We start from the raw sequence: 25,051 nt of genomic DNA on the forward strand, positions 1-25,051 counted from the left end.
CTTATGTTTTTTCTTAAAAGGAAGAAAGTAAAAGTGAAAGAGGGAGGAAGGAAAATCAAGTAACTGATTTTTTTTTTTTTTTTTTTTTTTTGCTAATGAGGGAATTCATTAACACTTAGGCATTGGATGAGTATTAATTAACTCTTTGAAAGTCATCCGGTGGGTCAGTTAGGAGATTGAGAACACAATTTTTGTGTAAGTTGCCCTTATTTTTAAATTAGGAGTAATGCCTGGAGTGAGAATCCTTGCTTTTAGTCTTGTACTAGGTTCCTGTCTTACATTAGGGTTTTTAAAATTTTAGTCTTATTTGCTGGCTCTTTTCAGTTTGTGATTCTTTTCTTAATTGGTTATTTGATTTCAAACTATTAAATTCATTGAGATCATTTACCGTTTAGTAGCACCCAACTGTCCTCAAGTACTTTATATTAAGAAGCAATCCATACCCATTTGATAACTTAACATTGTTCTCAAGTAATGAGCTATTTTTTTCCTTCGGCTGCTGATAGAAATAGAACCATAAATAATGAGTTTTGTTCCACACGGGCTCTGCAGTACCTAGTGACCAGCTTACCATCTTGTTATGGGTGTTCCCACTGGCAGCACTTCCTGCACCTGAATAGAAAGTAACTATGAAAAGAGGGGACAACATCCACTGTACTGCTGGGCATTTACCTGTCACAGTCAGCGTGGCGGTGCAGCTGACACTGCCGTACTCGTTGGAAGCTTTGCAGGTGTACTCGCCACAGTCCACGACCTGTGTTCTCAGGATTTCCAGGCTGGAGACGTAATTTGAAGATCGAATAGAACACTTGTCACTTTCATAAATTTCTCTGCCAGCTTTGAACCACTGGAACCGGACATTGGGGGCACTTTGGATCTCACAGGTGAATTTGGCTAAGTGGCCCAAAGCTACTTCCAGGGGTTCGATTCTCCTCTTAATCACTGGGGCAGCTGCAAAGGGAAACAGAGTCCATTAGCAGTCTTCCTCATCAGGAACACCACATTTTTCTTTTTCTTCTAACTTTTGTTGCTGTTAATGAAGTAAAACAGTGGAAATAGGTGAGACAGATTGCAGCAGTTTAAGACAAGTGACTGGAAAATGAGAAAGATCATTGAAGGCAAAGGAGACAATACACAGCTCTCAATATATTCATTACTTTGCAGTGACTTGTGAAAAAAACTATTAAAATGTGATGCTATTGACTTACATGCATAACAACATGATATATTCCTTAAATAGACCATGCTTACTAGGAACATTGAAAGTAATGTGAAAAAACATGATATATTAAGCAAAGTGATGAAGCAAAACAATAGCAAAAAAGAAATAGAAACATTAAACACAAATGGACAACTAATCATGGTTATTTCAAATTTAGGAATGAGATTGGTGATTTCAGAAATGGCTAGATGTTCATTTATAGCTGTTTGTACATATTATTAAAGTATTTCCATAAAGATCAACTAAAAGTATATTTTATTGGCATTATGAAACCTGTAAATATGTTTTATTTGAAAAATAAGTAGTATCGTAGTTATGATAACAGGTTACCCAACAAGGCAGCAAGTAAAACATAGTTAATAACCATGATTATGAAGGCCATTTCATTCTTATTCGAAATCACTTGCATCCTGGAAGTGGTGGATAAGTGAAAACTCAGTGACAAAACCTCAATCACTAAAATCCAGTGGGTATTAGAGCTTGATCCATTTAATCTTTAAAATCCAACCTCTCTTTACTACAGTGAGTTTGGCTGAAGTTGCTGTTTTTCCGTGGTCATTCGAGGCCTCACAGACGTACTCTCCTTGGTGGTCCTCTGCATTTACTGTGTCAATTACCAGTGTATATGTATTTTGATCTTGTAAACACTTGAACTCTTTATCTGAAGGCACCAGTGTACCCTCAAAAAACCAATTCACCTCTTTAGCATTTGTTATGGATGATGCGAAGGAAACAACATCACCCTCCTGAGAAGTAGTGTCTTTCAACGGTGTCTGTATGACAGGGTAGTCCTCTTTAAGTAAGCTGCCCTCAGTTGCTTGTATCTTCTCCATTCCAGCCTCCTCGGTATGGTTTTCAGCATCTTTCTCTTTTTCCTCTGAGGGTTTCAGAATCTCATCCTGCATTTCGTCAGAGATGGCAGCTGAAGTCACCTCTCCAGTGGCAACTGTGCCATCCACATCTTTGACCTGACTCTCCACCTTATAACAACTGACCTCTTCCGTGGACACAAGGCATTCAGATTCGACTTCAGTGATTGCTTCAACATTCTGCAAATCTGAAAAATATTCCAAGTCTCCCTGCACACCCGTCATGTTTTCTTTCTGAATTCTAGGATCCTCAGCTGTTAAGATGTTTATCTCTTCACAAATAATGGAGCACAAAGCATCCTTCAGTTCAGTTTTCAGATTAGCTATTTGAGGATCAATACCTTCAATCGAGATGGTTACTTCTTCCATTAGGGATTTAGCTGAAGTAATAAGGTAGGTACACATGATGCATTTGGGTTCTTGGGCAAAGTGCACAGCCTTGACCTCTACCTTTTCAATGTTTCTTAACCACTCAGAGAAAAGACTGGGTTGCTCAATGGCCACTGCAGCTTGCAAAGCCCTGCGGATCTGGGTCTTCAGGTTTAATCTCTGCTCTTCTGGGATAGCAGAAAGCAAGCTTTCCTTAGAAAGAATGTCACGTCCCTGCACCTCCTGCACCCCCTTGATCACCATGGGCTCTATTTTACACTCAGTGGTTTGGTTCAGGGGCATGGCCATGTCATCAGAATGCTCTTCTTTGAGCAGGACCTGCTTTTCCTCAAGTGCTAATGGGAAACTTACACACTTGCCTTCCTCAGTCCTGACTGCCAAATCTTGTCCTGCACTTTCTAGTAGATCTGCAATTTCCATCAAGATTTTGCCTTCTTCTGTGCATGTGTGTTCTGAAGGAACCAGGGGCTCATAATTCACCTTAGAAATCACAACATCAGGACCTTCAAAACTTTCCACGTGTCCCTCAGCTAAGCTCTGACTCAGGATGAGAGCACTTTGTTCCTCTGACTTTTGAAGAGTCATTACTTGCTCTTTGTCCACTTCAGATACTACCTTTTCTTTTGGTAAAAGTACTTCTTTGACCACAGAGGATGGATGTGAATGTACTGGAGATTCTGTTGAAGACTGTGGATAACTCCCTTCAGGTTCACCTAATAACAGAGGCTCATCTGTTAAAGAACTAATTTGTTCAATGGACAAGGCACTTGGAAAGATTTTTTCTGACTCTTGAAACACTTGAGTATCTTCTTTTTGGAGGGTTTTCTGAGACTGGACAATCTGTAGCTGTAAACCGGAAGGTGGTTCTTGGACAGGCTGCATACAAGTAGTCCCATCAATGGAAGGAAGTTTCCTGGTGCTTTCAGGAATGGGCATGTCCCGCTCCAACATGACTGTGGATTGCAATTCCTGAGCTCCAAAAGTAACTTGACTGCTTAGTTCACTAGTTTTAACAATGTGCCCATAAGAAAGCTGCTGCTTTTCTTCTGCAATTAAAGCAGCTTTCAAAATGGTGCCCTTTACAAAAGTTGCAATCTTCTGCTCTGTATGGAAAGCCTCAACTTCAGGGTCTTTTAATGACATGTCTGGAAAGTCATCAGGTGCCTCTGGTGTGGACTTTGCTTTGCAGGGGGCCTCAGTCACGTCTGTGTCCTGTAGGAGTACAAGCAGCTCTGCAGAACAGGTGGACTCACCCCATACATTCTCTACTTTACAGATGTAGAGGCCACTGTCTTCCCTCTGAGGGTCATTGACAATGAACTTACCGGAGCCATCAGGATTGTGAATGATGGTATAATAAACATTGGTGCAAAGTTGCTTATTTTCTTTGAACCACAAAACAGTGGGGGCAGGCTCTCCAAGTACGATGTAATCAAAGATGGCAGGGAGCCCTGGAGCAGAGTGAATTGGTTTTAACTCCTTGAGGAAGTAAGGAGGGCAGGGACCCTCAAGTTTTTCCAGAGATTTCTTCACTGCTGATTCTGTTTCTGTCTCTTTGTGGCCTTCTCCTTTGGAATTTACTTTTAGATAGGCACTACACATTGCCTTTCCGTTCTCATTACTGGCCACACATGTATATTCTCCCTCATTCTCAAATTTGGTGAACAGGATGATCAGGCTATGATCATTACCATCAAAAACAAATTTGTAGTCAGCAGAAGGGGTTAACATCACCCCATTAAAGAACCACTGAATTTTAGGTTTGGGAATACCAATAGCAGTAACAGAGAGTTTGGCCACATCCCCAATGCTTATTTCAGCATTTGACAGTTCTTTGATGAAACTTGGGACACTGCCTTCTTTTTTGACATCAAATTTAGTTGAATGAACTGGAGGTTCAGACAAAAGTTCAAGTGTTTCTTTTAAATGAGATAACTGAAGGTCAGAACTATAGGATTGAAGTCCTTCCTCAGCAGCCAGAAAACTAGAAAGCTCTGTATGGAGAAAAGTAATTATTATTTTACTAAAAATTTTGCTTAACAAAAAACTAGTCAAAGAATTAGGCACCAATTGATGGCCTTCTGTTTTTTCTTTCCTGTAATCATTAGATTATTCTGAGATTAACTTTTATAAAAAAAGCACATTTCTAAAATTTTCTTAGATTATATAAGATTATACAATTATTGTTACCATACAAACACAAGTTTTGATCCACTTCTTTGTTGGAGTTTATAAATTTGAAAGACGTTTTTATGAGTTTTCCTTGTTATGTAATTCTAGTTTTTATGAGTTTTCCTTGTTATGAAGTTTGAACAATTGCTCACTAGATTTTTGTAACAAAGAATTCAGGATTATTTTAATCAACTTCTAAAAAGATCCAGAATTGCTCATTATATGTAGGAACTTCTTCAGTTTAAAAATGCTCTTTGGACTGGGTATGGTGGTGCTTGCCTATAATCTCAGTAGCATGAGAGGCTGAGGCAGGAGGATTGTAAATTCAAAGCCAGTCTCAGCAATTTAGCGAGGCCCTGAGCAACTTAGCAAGACCCTGTAGCAAAATAAAAAAATAAAAAGGAGTGACTCAGTCCTCAATACCAAAACAAACGAAATAAATAAAAAAGAACTTTGGGGCTGAGGATATAGCTCAGTGACCTCAGTGAGGTCATAAGTACTTGCCTAGCATATGTGAGGTCATGGGTTCAATCCCCAGTACTGCAATAAATCAAATCAAATAAAAAGAAAATAAAAATGATCTTCATTATTAAAGATTGATTAGTTACAAAGAAAACATCTACATTCTAGATACTCTCTCTGAAACTAAGCCATTATTAAAAATACAGGGTCACAGGAAATGTTTAATTTGGATTTGTAAAAGAAGGGTTTTTGGCAGTTACTAGAAAGTCAGGTCTTCTTTTGCTTGTGTAAATTGCCATATCCCTTCAATGAAGCTTTTGTAAACAAGATATTCGTCAAGAAAATAGAAGAATAATAAATAAGAGAAAATGACTCCAATATTAGAAATTTGATTGTAGTTTATTGTGTGAAGAAAACCTATACAGCATTATTGAACAGGAAACAGTGAATAACAGACACTCTCTAGACAGTACTCTGGATGACAGTATGAAGGACATATAATTTGATAACAAGAAATACAATTTTTCATTAAATCTGTGAGGTATGTAGAACAACTCTGTTACTAGCAGTTTTATTGCCTTACTGAAAAAGCAGTTTTATTATTTTATTAGTTCACTTCAAATGCTTTGCATGGAATGCTCATATGCCCTAATGACTTTCTGTTCTAGTGTACAGCATTAGAAGATAGGACTCATGTCTGTTGGCTGAAAATACACTGGTAAAACTTGCATATAGCATGTAGAATCATCTCAGCTATTTTTGCATCTAGTAAGCCATACAACACTGACTAATTTAATATACTAAGAGTGGCCTCTTAGGCTTACATTTGATCTATATAAGTCATGAAATCTTTCCCTTCACTTGAACTTCCAAAATATCTATAGGGAATGAATGTGAAAATAGTTAAAATAACATGTTGAAATATTTTCAAAGATTTTTCTTTACTTCAAAACACTTTGCATTAACCATAAAAAAGATAGTAAATGAAATTCAAATGTTCTGAAACATGAAAGGTATAGTTAAAAGCGGTAGCAGCTAATAATTGTATCTAAATTCAACTATGTGTGATACAATGAATTCTTTCTCCAGCATCAGAGAAATTAATATTTTAGGCTTTTAAGTTATGTGTCATTGAGTCAGAAAATAAAAATCTCATTTAATTATCTACAACTATTAATAAGTAAGCCAAGTGTGTAGGCAAGGAGTATTTTTCTTATTGTTATTCTGCATATCCTTGAGTTCAGTGCATTTGAGACTGAAAAAATTCTAATGAACAAAATCAAATAAAGCTCTCTTTTTCTAAGTGAATAAAAGTACATTTTTCAGTTCTTCCTGAAAAGCCAGTAAGGCATTAAAATATTTCTTTCTTTTTCTTCCTTTCTTCCCTCCTTCCTCTTCTTTGTCCAGAAACAGGCTCTAAACTGTTGCTATGATACAGATGTCTGGGTAAAAAGGTCTTGTGTTTGTTATGATCTGAATTTCGATTAATTTTCACACACATTATATGGTTAAAAGTAGAATAGAATCTTTTAAGTCCCTAAACTATAGAATTAGTTTTATTTCAGGAATTTGTGATTTGATGTTTTAATTATTATGGAAGACAGTGTGTGCTCACTGGTTAAAGTAGAAGTGACTGTTCCATTGTGCTGTGTCTAAATCCTGATGAGTTATGACCACTCAGAACAAATAAGTTTATAAATCTAGGCAATGGGAGTGCAGGGAAAGTCTGGTTTCTCTGCCTATTTTCTGTACATTCTTCCAATTTGCTTTTTATTTGGATGACTATAAAGAATTCCCATCATGGGGATAAAAAATTAATATTTGAAAAAAACACAATAAGCATAATTGGATACATGAATTCTTTTGTAAATTAAATTTAAGTGCTTTATAGTTAAATTCAAATTAGTGAGTTTAAAACAATTATGTTACTTAAATATTGCCTAGTGCAGGTGATAAATAAAGCTGCTAGATAATTGTAAGTCATTTGAGAATTGGAGGGAGGTTAAGATTTATAATTTCATTACCAAAATAATTTCTCTTGTCTGTTATAAAACTAAAATTTATTAGAAGTTATATTAATAGTAGTTATCATTAGAATGATTCTAAATCTTATTGTTGACATCTTTTGGTGGAACCCATTTTTAGACAAGAAAACTGAATTTCTTTGTATTTATTAAATTTTATATGAAAAAATTTAGGTTCATAGAATGTTAAGGGTTTGTAAATTTATTATACTTTCAATTTTGCAAAGCAAAATTAAAGACTTTAGAAATATAAACATCTTAATGAAATTTGAATGCTTATTAATTTCTAGTTTTAAAGATAAAGTTCAATAAAATAACAAGATTATCTTGTTAACTGTATATACACTAAAATACAAATTGCCATATTGTCTGAATTATTAAAATGCCCCACTTTCTTTTTTTGCAATCTTAAAGACTGCAAAATAGAAATGCAGTTTAAAATCTACATGTAAATACAAGACGATAATTTCCTTGTTTGTACCCAGACCAATATTAAGTTAATGCCACACTTTACATTTGACACCATCTCAAAGGCTGAGAAAATATTTCCAAAACTTGTAAAGATCGTTATTTGCATATTCTGCAAATATCTAGATGAACCCTGTTCATAGAAAGAGCACAGTTGGTCCCTTCAAACCCAATGAGAATTAAAACATTTAAGAGTGATATTAATAATGAAAATAACTTAAAAAGAGGCAAAATTAGTATACTAAGATTATAATGTAAAACAAATTATAGAGTTAATTACTGACTGTTTTTTGTTGTTCATTTTACCTATTCTAAGTCCAGGTAAGTAAGCATACTTTGGATGCAAAAGAGTTATGATTCCAAAAATGACTTATAATGTGAGTGAAGGAATTTTCTCTTACCAATTTGTCTGCGTAGTCATCTGGCATGGTCTGCTAAACAAGAATGCACCTTGCTAAAATTTTGTGGAGGAGGAATTAGGGTAAAGCAGAAGTCCAGACAATTAGGTAGCCAAGGAGATATTTAATTGTGCTTGATGATACACAGCATAATTGACACAAGTGAGGATTCCACAGTTAGGTAAAAGAATATTTACATGTATTACAAGGATGAGATTTCTACAGAGACAATACTTCCCCAGGGGTCTTTGGTGTAATGCATTCAAATAGAGTGGACTAATTTGGAAGTTTATTAGATCCATATACTTTGGAAAATGTGGAAGCACTCAAATTCTAATCGTTACTGAGGTGCTAAACCATCTCTCTTTAGGTTAGTGTGAGGACAGCATAAGTCTCAGCCATGCCTGAGTTGTTTGTCGCTACACACCTGTACTCACCTGCATCACTTTTTACTAGACTTGTTATAAATAGGTTGTGGAACCCTATGCCACTTTCTTCAGCACTGAATCTTGTTCCTTGGACCAGTTTCCCATCTTTGTACCAGTAAACGGTGGGTCTTGGAGAGCCACGGACTAGACACTGGAAATATGCTGCTGTGCCTAATGGTGCATGACAATCAGAAATGCCTTTGATAAACCTGGGAGGCCCTTCCACCACCTGAAATTCAAAAAAGCTGTCTGCATACTTGCTTTTTAAGACCAATTCTTCCTTCAAACTGCTTAAAGTCACTTTACTTTTCTCTGTTATCATCGAAAATGTTTCAGAATCTCCCATGGTGAGGAAGCCCCGACAAATAGCCTCTCCTACGCAATTCACAGCTCTGCATCTGTATGTTGCACTATCAGAAGGACAGATGTTTCGAATTTTAAGGGTGTGGCTTCCCTTCTCCTCACTAATCACATATTTCACATTATCTGGCTCAATACACATATATTCTTTATACCATTTAACTTCAGGTGTAGGGATGCCTATGACTGAACATTTGAATATAGCATCTGAATTTTCTGGAATTTTAAAATCACAAATAGGTGTTATAAAACGTGGAGGCATGTCAAATACTTCTAAATCAATTTTTAAATCTCTGTCTTCTTCCCCTTTTGTATCCGTATTTGGAGCTACTAAGTTCAATGGAAGAACATCTAGATTTACAATCATGCTTTTATGATCCGGAGTAAATTCGGGTACTGTGACTATTTTCACTTGCTTCTCAAATTCTCTAACATCTTTTTCACTTAATTCAACTTCCAGGACAATTTCTTGAGGAGAAGGTGTTCTTGATGAGGTGGTATTTTCCAAATCAAACTCCATGACATGCTGATGTGTTACTGGAGGCGGGAGTGCTACCGCCCTTTCTTCTTGGGGTATTATGTCCACTTTTGCAAAGCTCTTTGCTTCCCCAATGATGTTCACAGCATGGCACATATATTCTCCCCCATCCCCTTTTTGAATGTTAGAAATTTCCAAAGAGCACACATTACCCACCCTTTCCATTTTGATTCTTTCGTCTGGCTCTAGCAAGGATTTATTTCGATACCATTTCACACCAGGAACTGGAAGGCCCTCAACTTCAACGATGAAGCCTAATGTTGTGTTTTCATATATCTTCCTTTTGGTCAGAGGCTCAATAAAAGATGGAGGCATTTCATTGTCTTTTGGTTCAATGGCTTCATTGGGTGTGCCAAATGAATCGGAACGACTTATTTCATAAACTGAGCTTCTCTCTTCTGTAGGTGTATGGAAATGCTCGTTTGGTGTACTGTCCTCCCTTTCTATTTTTGATGGGGACATTTTAAAATTTCTAGTGGGGTTTGGTCCTTTGGTAGGAATAAAATCTCTCTCTAGGGCCTCCCCTGGGGGTGTAGAATACCTCTCTAGGGCCTCCCCTGGGGGTGTAGAATATCTCTCTAGGGCTTCCCCTGGGGGTGTAGAATACCTCTCTAGGGCCTCCCCTGGGGGTGTAGAATACCTCTCCAGAGCCTCTCCTGGGGGTGTAGAATATCTCTCCAGGGCCTCTCCCGGGGGTGTGGAGTACCTCTCTAGAGTCTCTCCTGGGGGTGTTGAGTATCTTTCAGAAACTTCCTCTAAGGGTGTGGAGTATCTTTCAATAGTGTCACTTCCTGGATTTTTAGTTGGTTGTTTAGTTGTAGCTGAAGGATTAAAATATAAATCAGGAGACTTTGGAGATTCAAAATGTTCCACAGATGATGGTGGAGTATAAAATTGATCTAACTCCGAAATTTCCTCACTGCTTATGCTTCCCACATCGATTGAAATATCAGATTCAGGAGAATATGGACGACCTAGTGATTCCTGTTTTTGGTTGTAGTATTCATACACGGTGTTGAAAGTCACTTCTTCAACCTCCATTGAAGTGATGGATTCACTCTGGACAAGTTTTGCTGTGTGTTTGGCGTCTTTGGTTTCAGGCACCTCATGCTTTCCAGCGGCAAGTAAATATTGTGTTAGAGAGGTCTCAGACTCCATTGCTTCTGTTGCATGTGTCTCATCCAGTTTAGGAAGGTTCTCTGAAAAACAAGTTTCCATCTTTTCTTCTTCTATAGTGGGGAAAGAAGCTTCATTTTGAACTTGAACTTCATAACCTTTTTCTTCTCCCGAGGCATCAATTGTTTGGCTTATTTGTTCATTTGGATTTGGTTGTTTTCCAGTCATCAAGAATGGCAAGCACTGACTGAGAGAAAGCTGTCTGTGGAGTGCATCTGCGTCCTGAACATCACCTTTATGAGTTCCATCTGTGTCCCCCTGTGTCCCATCATCCTGCCTTTGGAATGAGGCCAAGTCTGGGTTGATGCCTTCTTCTTCCATCTCTAAAAGTTTTTCCTCACTTGCTGCTTTTTTCAGCTGTGAGATGAAACTTGTCCCTCCGTTTTCTAGAGATCTGTTTTCCTCAGAAACATCAGTTTCTTTTCTACCAGCAGATGGGGTTGATGATTCATCACAGATTGCTTCAGTAAAGGACTTAAAAGAATGCTCAGTCTTTAAAATTGCTATATTTTGATCCTGTACATGTTGGATTTCTTTTTCTAAATAAGAGGCATTTGCATCAGTATGACTTTTCTCCACCAGAGTTCTATTTGAAAACTCCTGACCAGGAGAAGTTTCTTGTTTGGTATATATATTATTTTGTACATTTTGAGAGGTACTCTGGGTACCAGATTGTAATGTCTCAGGGCTAGGAATCTGTTCTTTATAGTACATTTCCTGCAGTTGCCTAGCTTCTTGTCCTTGAAACTCCTTAGCTGGATCTCCTATATGTGAATACATTTGTTTTAGATCAAATACAACGTGCTCAGTGTCAGCTGCCTCTGAAGCAGGATGTTGGGTTTTAAAATAAGTTTCTTCTGATTGACCACTATCTAATTCTTGGGATATTACACCTGCATTCTCTATTTGTGAGTGAAACTGCTTTAGGTCAAATGTAATAGGTGCTTCATGTTCAACCCTGTCAGAAACTGCAGATTGAGCTATGGAGCCTATTTCTTTCTGATATTCCCTCTCTTGTACTTCAAATTCCTTATGAGTTTGAGAGGAAAGCAGTTTCAAATTCATTACAACGTTAGCTGAATCTGGCTCAGTGTTTGAAGACGTTTTCTCTGCCTGATGCATATTTGCATTTAGATTACTTGATCTTGATTCCCTTTGCTTTAATGAAATGTCTGTGTCTTCCAGCTTCCTTTGGGGAGGATTAACAAATGATTTCTTGGTAGGTCTTTTTTCTAGAATTCCTTTCTCTACGTGTTGTAACTTTTCAAATGCAATTATTTTATGCTTCACCTTTTTCCCTGGGTAGTATCTTTCTCCATCAAAGGGTTCTTCATATATAATGGTAGATGAGTCTTTTGTATTTTGTACTTTCTCAGAAGTTCTCTCAGAGTGGATATTCAATAAATGGTCTCTTTGGGTATCCTCTTGCACAGTTTCCCATTCAGATCCAGCTTTTCCAAAATCATTTCTTAACTCTTTCCTAATATTAACATCACTGAAATCATCAACACTTGGATAAGCAGTACCCTCTGCTTGATGAAGCTTTGATTTTCCACTTACATGTTCCTCTTTCCCTTCATCTTGATATTGTATGAGCTCAGCCCTGAGAGGTTTGTTAATGTTCATGGATCTAGAAGCACCCTGCATAAATCTGGGTAGTTTTTCTCTAGGAGTTGTACAGTATACCTGATCTTTCTGGTCTACCTGCTCAATTGTCTCAAGACTTTGAAAATACTCCCTTACAGAATACTCTTTTATATTTGATGGGGGAGTAAAAGTGCCAGCTGGATAATCATAAAAATGTGCCCTTACAGATTCTCCCTGAATTTGCACTTGTTGATCTTTGGAATATGGTGTATAAACTTCACCAATGTTTTTGAATTGACTATATTCCCTGTAAGTGACAGGTTCCACGGTTAGATCTAAAACACACTCAACAGTCCCTGTGTTGTTCTCAGCAACACATTTATATTTCCCAGAATCTTGAGAATTAATATCATAAATATATAATCTGTAGCTACAATCAACTTCTTCAAACTGGAACTTCTGGTTCTGTATTAAAAGGGCTCCATTTTGAAACCACATTACAATTGGCTGAGGCTCACCAGTTATTAAGCATTCAAGAATCACAGAATCCCCTTCTCTACACCTGGCATGCTTTGGCATTTCTTGTAACATTTTTGGTGGCTCATTAGTGATATCAGATGAGAATATAAATTTGTGTTTTGGTGACTGAGTTGTTTGATCTCGAGGTGTTGCTTCAGGTTCCAACTGGAATATTTCTCTTGACTCTTTATCCTGTTCTGGGGTTGGAGTGGCTGCTGTTATTTGAATTTCTACAGGGAAGGAGAGCAATTCTGTGTCTGCAGAGGGAGGACCTGGTGCATGAATTTTTAACATATGCAGATCTGCTTGGCCCTCTCGACTCAAAGATGGATGGACACCTTCTGCTTGGTCAAACACCAAAGCCAGCTCTTCCTCCTCCTCCGTGTAGTCCTGGAATACTGGGACTTTCTGTGGTCGGACATCATACCTTTCTCTTGCTCTCACTGTAAGCATACCGGTTGTTTTTACTGTTCCATATTGGTTAAACAACACACAGGTAACAGAACCTTCATTTTGAGGATGAACAGAAGAAAAAGTTAACGTTGAATGGTTTTCTGACGTTTGAGTGATAAACCCTTGATTACGTGGGACTGGTACATCATTGTTATACCATGTCACTATGGGTTGAGGATATCCTTGAAAATGACACACAAATTTACAGCAGTCACCTTCACAAACTTCCTGTGATTCAATTTCTTGTAGAAATAAAGGTGGACAACGTTGTGAACGTTTTTGGAAAGAATCTTCAAAAAATCTGGTCATTTTTTCCTCCTGTTCCCTTTTGAATTCATCAACTTTTGTGGAAGCTGCATGTTGTAATTCTCTCAAATCGCACTGTCTCATTCTTTCAGTATCTATTCCTTTACTTTCTTTAATATTTACAAGTGTATCGAAAGATTCACTGGCATATGGTATAGGAACTTGAGAAACATTCTCAGGAGTCTCATATATTTCCTCACTCTCATATACATTAGTGACATATTTAGATGACTCTTCAATTGCAGTATTGCTCATAACTTCTTCATACTGTCCCTGTGCTTGCATGTTTTCATTTCCTAGAGTCCTATCATATAAATAGTCTTTCTGTAGATTTTCTTCTAGAAATGCCTCTTGCCTCTGTCTAATTTCAGTCTGGAGAATTTCTTCATCAACAGCAGTTTGTAAGCTCACGGGAGGTTTTCTGGATTCTACGTGTTGATCCATTTTATTGGGGAGGGTGCATGGGAGCTGGATGACACCCTCGGGTAAATTATCTGTCTTATCTCTGTTTTCCGCAAGCTCCAACACAAACCCGCTCTTCATTTCCTCTCTTGAGAACAGAATATCTTTATCACTAAGTTCGCCTCTCAAAGTGCTTGAGCTTATTTCCGGCGACACATCTAGAAGAGTTAACTTCTTTTTCTCCACTAACATTCTCCTAGCCTCCCGTAAACGTTGCAACTTCATTTTGGTCTCTTCATCCAGGAAACTTTCACCTACATTGAGCCATCCTCTTATGTCAGACTTATTTTCTAAATATTCTTCATCATACATATAATCTGTTCTTTTGCCAGGACTTACTGTGTTAAAGTGTATAGTTCTCCTCATTCCCTTTTGTTCCACATCTTGTCTTTTGTTAAAGGGAGAGCCAGTAAACCTCAGGTCAACTTTTATCCTATCTTCCTTCCTTCCTGCTAAAGCCTCCATGTTTCCATGTGTTTGTTCTGTCCTTTTCAGAAATTCTAAATATTTCTCATCTTGCCCTTTCTGGATAACAAGCAATGAGGCAGTTGATTCTGCAGACCCTTCACTATTAACAGCTAATAATCTATAGCTTCCAGAATCTCTATGTTGGACCCTTTTAACCTCTAAGCTGGAAGAGTGATGATGTAAATCACTCTCAGTTTTTATAACCCGACGGAGACCTGTTGGGATAGGCCGATTATTATGAAACCAAGTCATTTCTGGAGTTGGACAGGCAATTAATCTACATGCAAAGACAACAGGTTCACCCTCTAAAACATATTTAAATGCAAGTTTTTGGGTAAAAGAAGGCTTGAAATATTCAGGCCAGGAGCTTGTTGATGATATTCTACTTGCATATCTTTTAGCAGTCATGGAGCTGTGGTCTATGTCTTCAGAATCTGAAAAAGCATCACGTGTATCTCCTTCTGAATGTTCAGCTTCCTCCTCGGTGAATAATTCTGTAAAAAAATTAAATTATAAAGCATTTTACTCTTTTCCATTGTATTCGAAAAAGTTGAAAGTAAATTGCAAAATCGAAAAATGAAATAAAGTGCATGCTACAGATTCTCACAAATCCATAAAAAATTTCACTCACCATATTTGTTCGAATAAACGCAACACCATGCTCTGTTTAAAAGATTCTGACACGAAAATCGTTCGTTGTCTGGTCTTTTCTTCAAACTGTTGAAATTTCTTCTTGAACAAGCAAAAATGCATTTCAAAATAACATAGTCCTGTGCATATTTGTTTTGAGAGCAGGAAAACCTTGTTGTTTTGATGACTTAGAGGGAAAATCTTACCTGACTTGCAGAGAGTGGAATAAACGCCCTTTCTGATCCTTTTGATTGTAGATTAAATTATTATATTTTTGAGTATTAACTATTTAATATATACAAGAACTATTAGCTAAATTAAAATGAGAAGGCGTTTATTCGAACTAATACAGCCATAGAGTCACGATGTTATGCAAAGAAAAGCAGGCAATAAGGGTCACATGAGACAGCTATCTGCAAGCCAGTGTAAGACATATCAATGTTAAGATGATATATGTGCATGAAGTGTAAACCAAGAATGGGAATGTAATGTTTTCACACATCCTAAATAAAGTAGCATTTCAATCATAATTCATTCATGACATTGCATTCTGAGAATGATAGGTTATTGCCTATTGTTCAATTGAGTTCACTGTGATTTTGAAAACAAACTTCTACTTCATGATTTCATGCATTAAGATGATAACTTTTTATAATACACACATTTGAAAATGGCTGCAAACATGAGGTTGAATATGGCTGATACAGTTTAAATATAAGATTTTAAATTTCCATACAACAAAATTACTGTAAAATGCATGTAACCACCAGCATACTAAACCAGGCATGCGACATAGTAATATATACTCTAAGAGATATATTTGTACATCTATGTCATTTTTCTCAGTAGTACTAAGAGAAAGAAGGTGGCTCAAGGATTCTATTAATCCTTTGGAATTTCTACTTTAATCTCACATTCATTGTAACAATACCTTTCATCTCCATTTCAATCTGCTGTTCAATCCTCTCATGTAACATTGATTCATGGGCTAAAATGGAAAAACAAAGATATTTTAGTGATTAACTGCATATCCTTTCAGCATCAATTCATGATTTATATGGTTTATATAATTTACTATAAAACCAGAAAACTGCATCCCCCAAATTCACCCAAAAAGTCCATGCCAAACAAATCAATGAGCTGATAAAGTACATGACAATGTTGACAGAGATTAAAAACATTTCTATTTTAGCTTCTCTATTAAATTTCTACTTTTAGTCCCATAATTCCCATGCCTTTGCATGCATTCAGAAAAGCAATCCACAAACTAAAGGAATATATCTTTTCTTAAACTGACCATCCTATTGACTGTACACTCGCTAAGAGATGAAATCACGTTTATTGGAAACATGCATTTTTCTAGCTTGCCATTTTTAGTTAAGGGCTATTCTCAGTCTTTCCTGCAGAATTAAACATTTTTTTGCTAACATATCTTCTTTTGATTTGAACCACCTTTCAAACTTTAGACTTCAAACTTTAAAGTCCCATTACACATCAAAGAAGGAAACAAAGACTCCCAGACTCAAAATTTCTTTTATTTTATAAGGAACTGGCAGAACTTTTAGACGCAGTGATCTGCGGGGCAGCTTCCTGGGAAACACTGGCACAGGGGGGCCACTCTTGCTCCACGGTCCATGTGGCATCGCGTCAGCCACCTTGGCTCCCTTTCTTCTCAGTTCCTTGTGGTCTTCAGCATGAAGTCACAGACAAAACTGATGTTTTCTTTGAAGATTCTCTTTTTACTTCATGGGTTGTTTTAATTTGTGACTCTCTGAGTGTTTTAATACTTTTAGTGTCTGAACCAAGAGTAACTTTTGTAACTGTTCTGGTTTGCGATTCTTTTGCTAGGTAAGAATAAATTTAGAAAAAGGCATAAATTAGCTGTGTCTATAAGAATAAAATATGTGCTGAAGGTAGAGAAGATGGAATGTCATTAGGATGTGAAGGAAAGGCAGCATGTTAGTCCCCAAACAAAGATATGATACACCTATGTTTATTACACACATAAGAACTCTATTCAAACAGGCTTATAGATTTACATTCCTGCTTGATCTTAGAGGACAACTACATGACCTGTATGAACACTTTTAGGCCCAAATAAAAAAGGAACATATAAATACTGGATTTATGTCAAACAATTACATGACTGTGCCTGATCCTTCACTCTCTAACACCTAAAAGTATTTTAACTTTTAAGTTTCATATATATAAGGAAGGCAGTCTGGACTTGTAAAAAAAGAAAGAAAAAGAAGCTCTTGCTTTAAGAACATTTTAATAATAGAATTATTTGGAACTGTGTGAACTAGAGATCCTAGGGTAAAAATGCCTAGTTCAGATCTGCACTATGTGATAGTTCAGTGCTATACTATATAGTACTGGATTCCTCAGGAAGCAAGTTGAAAGACCTACATTTCTTATGCTTCTACAGCACAGTCAACTTCAAGTTTCACATTTCTGCAGAAACTGTGACAGCTGTCACCTACACGACTTGTAGACAACACCTCCAGATAAGCAGTCATTCATTCTGTGATTACTGTGCCAGCCAAAAGTCGCAGTGAAATTGAGGGTTGATGCTCTGGAATTTCCAACTTATTTTATATAACTAGATCTCAGTTTTTGTAGGCTATGGAAATAGGACCAAGAATGTCTACAGAACAACATCTCTGATTAAGAAAGAAAATGTTTCTTTTTTGGTGAGTGGAAATCACAGATATTTTAAATGAATATTCCTGTCGGGCAGCAAGGATAACGATAGTTTCAAAATTCAGTGCAGAGATGGCTGTGCACATCTCCACAGTACGGTCAGGATCATGGAAGAACTTAGGTTACAGCTTTCCACAGACCCCTGGGGATGCCTGACCTTCTACTAGGTTCTTTCCACAGTTCTCAGTGAAGCTCCTTTGCCTGCAGATGCACAGTGTGAGCTTCTAATATTTGAAGAATGATTTTCTCACTCTCTCAGCATCTAAAAAGAAAGGCTAGGGTGACAGGGAGAAGTTATCCTTTGCCTAGACAGATTTATTTGTGTTCTTGCAGACATAATGAAGAATCGAGAACAATAATGACAAAAATAATGATCTTGCCATGATAAAATTCTGCAATTCCAGGGAATCTGATGCTGCAAAAGTCATTTCACTTATTGAGAAGTATCACAAATCCCTATGTTTGGTCCAGAGAGAGCCTTATTATTTTCAGTACCCAATTTTCTATTTTCATAGTCTCCTTACAAACAACTAGAACTGCCAAATCTGAAAAGAAAAGGTAGATAATGGGGTAGTGGGAGTCTCTTACTATCAAAACAATAAAATTTAAATTTAGCACACAGTCAGACACAATAATGAATACCCAATAAGTACACCGCACACTATAATATTTAAGCGTTCTTTGGTACACTTTCTAGGTGCCACATTGGGTAAATATTATAAAAAGCAGCAGATATGAAATAAACCTTGACTTCCTTCCTGAACCTGGACCTGAAAGTTAAACTTTCTGAATCCAAACTGGAGAATTAAATTTTCATGACAATTTGGCCACTGACTTGGTCTACTCTCTTAAGTCATTTATAAAGACAATGCCAGAGACATTCTAATTAACATATTGTTTCAATTTGCATGGTTGCATGAAAAGCTGCATGAAGCGATGAAGATGAAATGAGGCAAGTCATAGCTAAAAAATCAAATAACCACCTTCTACGCTTAAAACTGCTGATGTGGTCTTCTCTCCATAGCCATTGTGTACAATGCAGCTATACAGTCCTTGGTCTGCCAACTGAACATTGTATATGATAAGAAACTGAAGATTTCCATTTCCAGATTGTTGCACTCTTTCAGATTCCTCTATTTTTACGCCTTCATGAGTCCAGGTGACATCCACAGAAGATATGTCTTCTAAAATACAGAGGAACTGAGCAGTGTCGCCACACTTTACAGTGAGGTCCTGAAGGTGCAGGAGAATCTTCGGTGCCTCACCCATTGACTCTTCAGTATATTTCTCAGACAACTCAGTGCTTTCTGCAATTTGTGAAAGGGACGTGGAATGGTGCAACTCTACATCTTGAACAGAGGCAGCTGTGTGGGCAGAACTTTGAGATACACTTTCAAAAACCTGTACTTCATATTCATATGATGATCCTTGAAATGACTTAACTTCCTTTGGGGATATTTTGCTCTCCTCCTTTGTGAAAGAGGAATCTGCCACTGCCTGGTACTTGGTGGACTCTCTTACATCTTTCCCAGAACTTTGCCTATCTAGGGCTTGCACTGTATAATCAAGTGACAAGAAAAAGAAAAGAATATTAAGATCTAAACTTTGTCACTCGGCTAGGTTAGTAACATATAAGAGCATGGAAGATGAAGATGAAAGACATCATTGTCACTTGGAAGCAGCATGCCAGATGCAGTATGGCTGTCAGGACCACACAAAAGAAAATTCATTCCCAGTGATCCAGTGATGAGTGGTTGGTGATGGCTTATGCGAATGCCATACAGTTCTGATTTCTTCCTTCTGTTGTCATTGCAGATATATGGAGTGACACGGTCTGTTTCCCCACCCCTCCTTTTTTTTTTTTTTAAGCTGACTCTATTTGGGATACCATTTATCCTCCCTCCATCATATAGACAATATACAGCACATAGATCATTTACTGATGCAGTGGTTTTAGAAAAGTGAAAAAAGTCAAGCTAAGTTGGTACCTAATAAAATAATTATTGGTTCTCTAATGCACAGAACACACATGAAATTTAAGGTACATAGGTCAAGCCATGATTGAGGACTTGGGGAGCCTTGTTGGGTGTTACTTTATTAGTAAATTACAGACTGATCACAGTATGCAGTGAAACAAACGGTAGAGACTGTCATTAGTAACACTGGGACTAGAAGGTATGCAGCAAATCAAAGTCCTCGAAGCAAGATGGGTTTTACCTTTTGGAGTCACTGTGAGTGTAGCTGCACAAGTGGCTTCCCCAGCACTATTGGCTGCTTTGCAAGAATACTGCCCAGCATGCTCTGAGTAAGCATCAACTATAAGCAATAAAGCCATGCCTGTGGACTCCTCAAAATGGAAAACTACATCTCTTGTTGGTGGAATTGGCTGCTGGTTATGAAACCACTGGATTTCTGGCTTGGGAACACCAGAAACCCTTGCATGAAATCTGACTGTCTCCCCGCTGTGCACCCTGAGGCTTGATAGAGGTTGGATGAAGATGGGTTTTTGGCCAAGGGCCTCCTTCTTAAATGAAACTGATGAAGAGACATGCCACAGGGAGTTTGATGTAACTTCTTCATATTTGCTAAATCCTGAAAAGAAGCATGCCAGTTTTTAATGTCTTTCCCTGCACTGAAACCAAAACGCGTTTGGAGTTGTCTATAGATCTGTCACAAATTTGAGTAACGAACTAGACCCAAGTCCAATCCTAATGCTTTGCCATTGGGTGTCACTACTGAATCAAAGTCACACGAGTTCACTTCCATTTCCCAGACAGGAAAACTGAGACACCAATTGTTTAAGGAACTTCATCATATTGTTGGAGAATAGTGAAGTTCAACAACAGGGTTTAGGTGTTCTTTTCTTTTCTTCCTCTGTAAAACAAGCTTTTCTGTTTTGCAAAACACTTAAAATTCATTATGAAGGAAACCTCTAATTATTAAATTTAATTAAAGTTAAGGAATAAACATACATTTTCCTAAATCCCTATGTATTTGTGTATACCTAATGCTACTTAGACTATATTCATTCAGAAAAAAAGTCTGATGCATTAAAATGTCATCCTGTCTTTGAATTAAAGTGGCTCCATGACAGGAGGAGGTATATCTGATTACAATTTAAGATTCCCAACAAACCGAAATGTGAATCCACCTTAACACCTGGCCCCTCAACACTCAGTCAATCTATGAGGGATGATGAACACCTCCAGCTCGTGAACAGACATGCGATTGTCTACTGTTCCTCCTGTGCAATCATAATTGTGTCAATACAATGGGAGGGTGATAGCACTTAGTTTTTTTTTTTTTTTTTTTTTTTTTTTTTTTTTTTTTTTAAATGATTCTCTTTCTAGCTAAATGGGAAAGCAAATATGCCCATTCCTTCAGCATCTCTCCATTAAGACACAGGCTGATCAGGAGGCATGAAAGCTGGTGACAACCATGACAGGTCACAAGTCTATGGGAAAAAAAGCAGGCGGAATAAAAAATGATGGTCCATGACTTATGGGGAGAAGGGGTAATTGAGGAGCAAGAGCACTGCGTATGACATGGAAATAATTAGTTGAATTAAAAGAAAATGGTAGGACCAACAATGATTTACATGAAATATTTAGTAATTGTTACTGGCGCTGTGAGATTAGAGCTATAGCTAAATGTGGCCTAAAATGGCTTTACTCTACCTTCCAGTCTCAAGTTGGCTGTGCTTGACACTTGACCCACAGCATTATTAGCAACAAAAGTATAACTTCCTTCATCTTCTGGGTAAGCTTCAGCAATTTCCAGTTGGTAAGTGTCTTCAAACTGAGTCATTCTAAAGAACCGAGACGGCTTGATTTTCTTGTCTTTGCTATACCAAGACACTTTTAGATCTGTACCCAAAAGAAAAGCAGATATTTAAGTTCCCCAAATAAGTGGGTTTTAAAATTTACCTGCAAACACACTATCAATTAGACTAGAGACTGCATTTCATGTTTATCTTAAGGACACTATACTTTGCCTTTGGACAGACTAAATCTGCTGTTAATTGACTTCATTTCATCTTCAGGAAGGAATCATGATTCTACAAAAATCTGGCTTGCTCTATCAAACTGGTTTGAAATATTTAACATGACAGAATTTTAGTTAGAGTCTTCTGAGGCATTTGCATATCATGTGGTGGATACAGGGACACAATTTTGACAAATTCAGTGACCTTGAGAAAAACATGGTCCTGAGAAGCAGTCATTATGAAGGACTAGATTTGGGATTGTGGTTGTGTTCTGAGACAGAAGTAAGGTAAATCTCCACTTTCAGTTTTCATAGTGATCAATCAAAAAGACAGCTGAAAAAAAAATCAACATTCTATAAAGTCTAAAGTAGACATCCTTGAAGGCTGAAGAGAAAAATATGTATTTTTGTTACCAATGATTAGGTGTCAGAAGGCTGCAGCTGAGTAGCATGTGTGGCACAAATAATTGTATAGAAAAATTTTAAATTGAGAGAGAGACAGACAAACTGACAGACACTGAGAGTTTCAGGGAATTTGAGCACCTTAAACTAAAATTTAATTTTTTTTTCCCAAGGAGCAGTTATAATAAAACTTTTCATATAGATTTTGAGCCATCTTAATAGAAATAAAAGCCCAAATAAAGGATAAAGTGTTACATTGTTATACTTTATGCTAATACATACTTTAAATTTAGGTGTTTTAATTGCCAAATTACCTTGTTTTTGGAACTATCCCATTTCCTATCTCAGTACCTTCCACAGGAATCTTCTAACAAGTCTTAGCTTTCTGGCAGCACTGTTGATCTATGAAGGTTACTCTCCTTTCTATGATGGTAATTGTTTATAAACTGCAGGTTCTCCTTTGAATGAGGCACTGTGGTTTGTTGTTCCAAGGTAGCAAGTTAAGTTACAGAATGGAATTCCAACACGGCAATGCACCACTGTGTGACTTTGGCCATGTCATTTAACCTCTCTGATCAGTCTTCTCATTTGAAAATAGGGAATGTCACAATTCATTGTATAAAATGGCTATGAGAATTAAATGACATAATATGCATGAAAGACTTTATAAGCCATTGGTATAAGTCAGTCATTAGAGTGGGAATACCTAACATCACAGTGTCTTCGATTTCATGCCAAAAGGTAGGGACATGTGACATGGCAACACCATCACATGCACTGAACAGCTATCCTGCAACCACTTAATCTGTTAGGTGTGTTTTGTAATCACCAATGGAAATGGGAGGATGCAGAGTTCATTTGTTCCTTTACAAGGTTCTCTGCTATTTCCACTGACAGTTTATTCTTTGTGAACTGAATGAGGCACCAGGATATACAGGCCAACAGCAAACGAGCTAAAGGGCAAAACCTCCCTTGGCAACATACTTCTCCTTCCTGACTCCCCTTGGGGAAGACCTGCCAGCACTCTTCAGTCTATGATAACAGCCTCTCCCCAGTCCCTTCTTCCAGTCTCACCTCCTACACCTGTCCATTCCTCTGTTCCTTTTCACAGTATTGTTTCTAAAATATGAATCCTGTTACCCAGGAGTTTAAAAACCCTGCAGTGACTCCTCAAAGTAAACAAGATAAACCCCAAAATCCTAAGCATAAAATACCAACGCTTTAGTATCTGATCTTTGCCTTCCTTTCTAGCCTCCTCATCCTCTCATGACATCGCTTTCCAACCAAACTTAATCACTTGTCGCTTTTGGCACATGAAGTGACTTCATGAATGTTCTCTGCCTGGAACACCATTGTTCCCAAAGGGCTTACTTCTTCATCCCCCAGTTCATATAGCTTCATCCGACTATCTCTCAGACCGATGTGTGGACCTGTTGTGGCACTTACAACCTTGGTCCAGCTGTATCTCCTCACCTAGGTACTGAAGGCAAGAGCCTGTTCCGTGCACCCCCAGTACCGAGAGTAACATCGCAGCAGTAGGAGCACAATAAATGTCAGTAGAATAGAAATGGAATAGATGCTCAAATGAATAATGGACATCCCTCACTACTAGACAACTTGGTTATCATTTCCTTTAGCTACCAGTCACTGTCAGCCTCCAAATAAATGATACTGACTAATAAGAAGCTAGCTGTATTATGCTTGAAAATTCTACTTTTCTAAATTTGTCTTTGACCAGTAGGGGTCACCAGAGACCTGCCACAGATAACATTTTCACAGTGAGAAAAGCACCACCAGGTGGCTTGGAACCCCGTGGCACAATGGTTCAGGAGTCCCCAGAAATATAGTATCAAGGCTTTTGAAAACTTAGTTTTATCCACTTCATAGAAGGAAGGACCGTATTTACTCTTGTAGGTAATACCTAGTCAGAGTGCATTGTAGAAATATTTTTGGATCCAGGGAATGAAATTGAGATTTGGCAAGCTTTTGAAAGGGCATTTTATTTAATGAATTCAATTTCTGTCATATAGAAGATACGTCTACAAGAGGATGCTAAAGCCTCTACATGTATACGACTATTACCACACATAGGGAGTTAATGATCTCATGAAGTTTTAAGACCCATTCAAGCATTTAAAGACATTAGTCATGCAGAAAAGACCGAATTCTTCTCTTTCTACCCCAGAGTCTTATGGAAGCCTTAAAATATGCTTTTGCAACACCTTCAAGGCAAAACTATATTTTCTACAGACTAAAAATCAGTATACAAATATAACTATACTATAACTATACTGTTACACTATATAACTGTTATTACTTTGGAAGATATATATCTAAGTGTATATGAAAAACTTCCTATAAAATTCAATGAATGGATAAATTAGTATAGTTTAAGTGAATTTGATTTTAAAATAAATTTTCTTTATTTTATTAGTAGGCTATTATCAGATTAGTCCAAATTTATTGATATTTAGTGTTTCTTGAACACTACGGCTCAAAGACGGAAAGTCTCTGGTATCTGCCTGTGTTGCTCATCCAATACTAGACTTTTATGCTTATACAGCCTCTCTGTGGGTATAATAAAATGAATGCATTGAGCACCAGTCACTTGGCAGCTGTGCCTATTGGTGTTTTATGTGCATTATACTTTAATTTTGCTCATACAATCCAAGAGGTCCATTTGGTTTCCAGTTTACCATATTCATCCCACAGGAAGAAATCATTAGGTCAGAAGAGCTATTGAAACACTAATGTGTTTAGGAAAATAGATCCTGGCAAGGTAGAGATTGGGTTATAAACTAATGGGAGAAGCACAATAAACAAAACAATAAAATTGAATAAGAGTGCAGTGAGACATTCAAGCTTTGTGAATTTCCCTTTGGTATTGGTATACAAAAGCCAAGCAAATGAGGAAATGAGTTTCATTTAGGATAAATCAATAATTTATTTCTTTGATTTATCTCATCTCTATTTGAGGTCAGTATGCAATCATAACTGGTTTGAAATGGCGGTACATGTATTGTTTCATTT

At 37.3% G+C, this 25,051-nt stretch overlaps 1 protein-coding gene across 1 annotated transcript in view; it reads right to left on the reverse strand.

Moving 5' to 3' along the window:
* Positions 1-25,051, reverse strand: part of Ttn (titin) — a 265,315-nt gene that overhangs the window by 197,301 nt on the left and 42,963 nt on the right. The window contains 4 exon segments of the mRNA XM_047544703.1: positions 673-951; positions 1,731-4,473; positions 15,859-15,920; positions 21,313-21,501. Coding sequence (XP_047400659.1) covers positions 673-951; positions 1,731-4,473; positions 15,859-15,920; positions 21,313-21,501 — 3,273 coding nt within the window.

The sequence above is a fragment of the Sciurus carolinensis genome, chromosome 3, assembly GCF_902686445.1.
Source record: "Sciurus carolinensis chromosome 3, mSciCar1.2, whole genome shotgun sequence".
Lineage (NCBI taxonomy): Eukaryota > Metazoa > Chordata > Mammalia > Rodentia > Sciuridae > Sciurus > Sciurus carolinensis.